The 3621-nt window shown below is 40.8% G+C and overlaps 1 protein-coding gene across 3 annotated transcripts in view; it reads right to left on the bottom strand.

The window, feature by feature from the left end:
• LOC120054545 (pre-B-cell leukemia transcription factor 1) overlaps positions 1–3295 on the bottom strand; it is a 92674-nt gene extending 89379 nt beyond the window's left edge. For all 3 annotated transcript variants that reach the window (XM_039001987.1, XM_039001988.1, XM_039001989.1), the window contains exons 1-2: positions 3031–3295; positions 1631–1704 (exon numbers count right to left, since the gene is read on the bottom strand). In XM_039001987.1, the coding sequence (XP_038857915.1) occupies positions 1631–1704; positions 3031–3215 (259 nt within the window). In that variant the 5' untranslated portion in view covers positions 3216–3295. The remainder of the gene's footprint in view (positions 1–1630; positions 1705–3030) is intronic.
• Positions 3296–3621: the final 326 nt, after the last annotated feature.

Raw genomic sequence — 3621 nt, 5'->3', positions numbered from 1 at the left:
CTAGAGGGTGGATGAAACGATGTATCATACAGTATATGAAAGGGTAGAGATGTTCAGAACCATGTGCTGTATATACAGTAGTATATCATACACCTATATTCAATTGATATAATGAACTTAATTTCCTTCAAACACAGCAGGTATGTGTAACTAAACCTCCTCTGAGAAGAGGTGGTCAGACTCAAGAGACATTCTCCTTCAGGAGAAACAGAAACCTAGGCTATTGGGATGGTCGGGTCGTAGCCAGCTGAGAGAGATGAGAGAGAAAGCACAGCACTCCCAGACAGGACCAGATCCAAGTGACTTTGTACTCCATGTGGAGACAAACTTTGGATGAACTCTGAAAAACGCCAGGGAGTAACACACTATGCATAACTGTGTCACTCACTCCCCCTCCAAAACCCTACCAAGACAACAGAGAAAGGAAAGAGAGCCAGCAGGCCTCAAAAGGCCCCCTGCTCCCCTTAGACACTGGACTGGGTCGTTCGGGAGTGGAGGTGGAGGGTGGCGGGGGTTGAACTTCATTGAAAATGAAAACGTCATGTAAAAGTAGAATTACATACACACAGGGAATAAAATATACAACACAACCCATCACCTCCACAAACAGCTCAACAGCTGTGAAGCATGAAGTATGGACCAAGTGAGAGCGGAGAGATAATAAAAAATGATATCTCTTTTATCCTCTATCTATCTATCCCATTTTATTTCATGCACTAATGACTGTGAAACACAGTGGAGTCACCTCCACATCAAACCCAGACAGCGATAGCATCTCAATATTTCACAAGTACAAATTTAAAGGAGTCCTCATTCCACGCCATATCTTAGAACGGGGACATGATAGAGGAGATATATACACACTATCGCCCCTGAGCAGCTCTGAATTCTATCTGTGCCAATTTCAGAAATGTCAAAGGGAAAAGGGGTTTGTATTCTGGAAAGACGAGGTATGTTATGCCTCTCCCTAAGTCTGATGTCACTACATCTGCTCTTAGTGCAATTATTCTGGCGACAAGGTCTCTCACAACAGCACAGACAAATGGAGAGACACACACAAGTGAATTAAATGAGACACACAGCAGAGAGGTTTGACAGCTAGCACACAAGGGCGAAACATTATGATGAAGACGGTAATTTAGCTTTCAACACTTTCCATCATCACCATCAAACCTTTAGATGTTTGACACTATAATTGGAAAATATGTTCAATGAAGTAGCACTGACTGTAGCGCTGTGTAATAGCACAAAATGGACTGCACTCCCAAAACATGTGCAAATTGTAAAAACACAGGTCTGAAAAATAGGCCAATTTGTATTTCTCTTCTCAGATAAGAATGTAATTCAAGTCACATTGAAAAACATGCCTGCCCTGGCTGCAACAAGTTCATCTATGTGAATGGCTGTGAATTGTAGGCTAAAACGCGCTTTCTCTGAAGATATTAATGAGTCCTACACAGAGCGCATACTATGCCCCCTTTACGTGGGCTTCTGTAGCCGAAGAAGAAGGCACTTTTAGTATATCTAGGTAGTTAGTAGGCCTATAGTTTTTCGTTCAAATTGTGTAGGTCTGTATTTGACGTGCATTCAATAGCCCAGTAGATAACTTTAGGAAACGCATTGGGCCTACCTGTTTTTTCTTTGATTTCACACAAAACGTTGAAGAGAGCAGGCTTCATCCTGTGGCAATTCAAGGCGTGTTTCCTATAAAACAAAAAAAAGTAACTTCAACAATTCACATCAATCCTAAAAGCGTTAGCCTAATAACATAGTTATAATGGTTTTATTGAAGCATGTAGCCTACGACGCAAATGATGTAGACAGGCAAATATGTGATGCAAATGTTGCGGATCACGTCAACCTTTTATTGCTAACCTGCTGTATTTGTATATGCGTGCTTAATCTCGAAAGTAAGATAGCATATGTAATATTTAAAATGACATGTTAATATTTATATTATTATTATTATTATTGGAAGCAAGTAAAGAAAGTAAACTGGAATATATAGCTACTTGTTACTGCCTAAAAATGTAATGCAACACATTTTTATGTTCTGGACTGATTGAGCAACAATAGGGGTACAATAATTTATAAACAGTTTTGAATATGTATTTTTGTTGTTTAGAATGGTTAAGTATTCTCAACAATTATGAAATGTCTTGTTTGATGTTGAATTTGTATAAATTACAGTCATGTTCATCGCAGTGCAACACAGGACAGTGGAAAAAGGTTGTCCAAAGAGTTTCATTGTATTTTGAAAGATTCCTCTCTGCTGCTCGCCCTCCACCGTGAAGGCTAAACACAGCCTACGCGCGCCGCGCGTCAAAGCACTTCGCTTTAGCTTCTGAGTCAACTGGATATCTAATAACTGGATGCAAATGATTTATCTTAAATGACTATGAATGGTCAATTGTATAGCCCATGTAAATAACAAATGATAGTCTATAATAGCGTATTTTAGATTTCTATAAAATGTAGGCTATGCCTTACCAGTTGTTGTATTTTGACTGGAGTGACAGAGAGAGAGAGAGAGAGAGAGAGCTGTGCTTGCACAAAAGTTCATCGAAATTATGATGTTGTCAATCAATGTGATGCTGCTTATTTTTATGACATCGCATCTACAAACTTGAGATGTCAGATTTGTACGTCGTTGTCAGAAGTGTGAAAACACTTTGAATCTATAGTGAAAACACTTTGAATTTACGTTATACGTTATACTGCTGCAATATTATATAATTTCTGGAAATTCAGGAAAAATTGATATGTCCACTATACTAATAATAAGATAAGTTCAAAGTTGAAATGTAGTCTGCTGCACTGTGGATGTTATTATTTCTCCAAATGCGCGCTCGCCCGCTTGGGCTCGAATGCGTAATTCTTCTCCATTTCATCAATATAATATTTTTCACTAGAAATCTGACTGACTTGAAATGTCTTATTATCCATCGTAATTTAATGCATACAGTAGTTTGCCACCCATTCCTTGTCCATGTTGACAAGGTAGGCTACTGCGCACATCTGGCACCTTACCTGGCTTGAGCTTCGTCCAGACTCTGATCTGTGATGGTCATTATTTGCTGTAAAATGTCTCCAATGTCCTGTTTTCTCCCATCGCCTTCCGTTCCTCCCGTGCCTTCCATGTGTTGCGACAGGCCGGGGTGCCCTGCCACCCCTACTCCCGCATGAGAGTGCATCAACCGCGGCTGCTCGTCCATTTCTTCCGATCTATTTATAAACTCTCACCTCCGCGTCAATCTCGCAAAAGAGAATCCTTGACCAAATTCCGACCTTCCCACCCGGGTTCGGGGTTCCACGTTTTGGTTCGCACTCTCGCGCTCCGGTGTTCTCCAAGACACAGAGTCAGAGGGGAAGCCCTCTTTCTCGCTCTCTCTGCTCTTCCAGCTGGTCTGAAGTTAATCTGAAATCTGATCTGAAATGCTGCCTTGTGCAGATCAGACTGTGTGTAAAAGATAAGCAGACTTGAATTACAACTATGAATCTGGACGCTTCTTCCTTTCATGTGTCAGAGCCTGTGTCTTCCCGAAACACAATCCCGTTTTCTCCGAGAGACAGCGCCGTATCTAAGGTGAGTTATGAAAACCTGAATTACAGGCTATTTCG

The sequence above is a fragment of the Salvelinus namaycush genome, chromosome 10 (assembly GCF_016432855.1).
Source record: "Salvelinus namaycush isolate Seneca chromosome 10, SaNama_1.0, whole genome shotgun sequence".
In the NCBI taxonomy this organism is placed as follows: domain Eukaryota; kingdom Metazoa; phylum Chordata; class Actinopteri; order Salmoniformes; family Salmonidae; genus Salvelinus; species Salvelinus namaycush.
The sequence above is the reverse complement of the archived record's forward strand: the minus strand, read 5'-3'. Positions and strand labels throughout refer to the sequence as shown.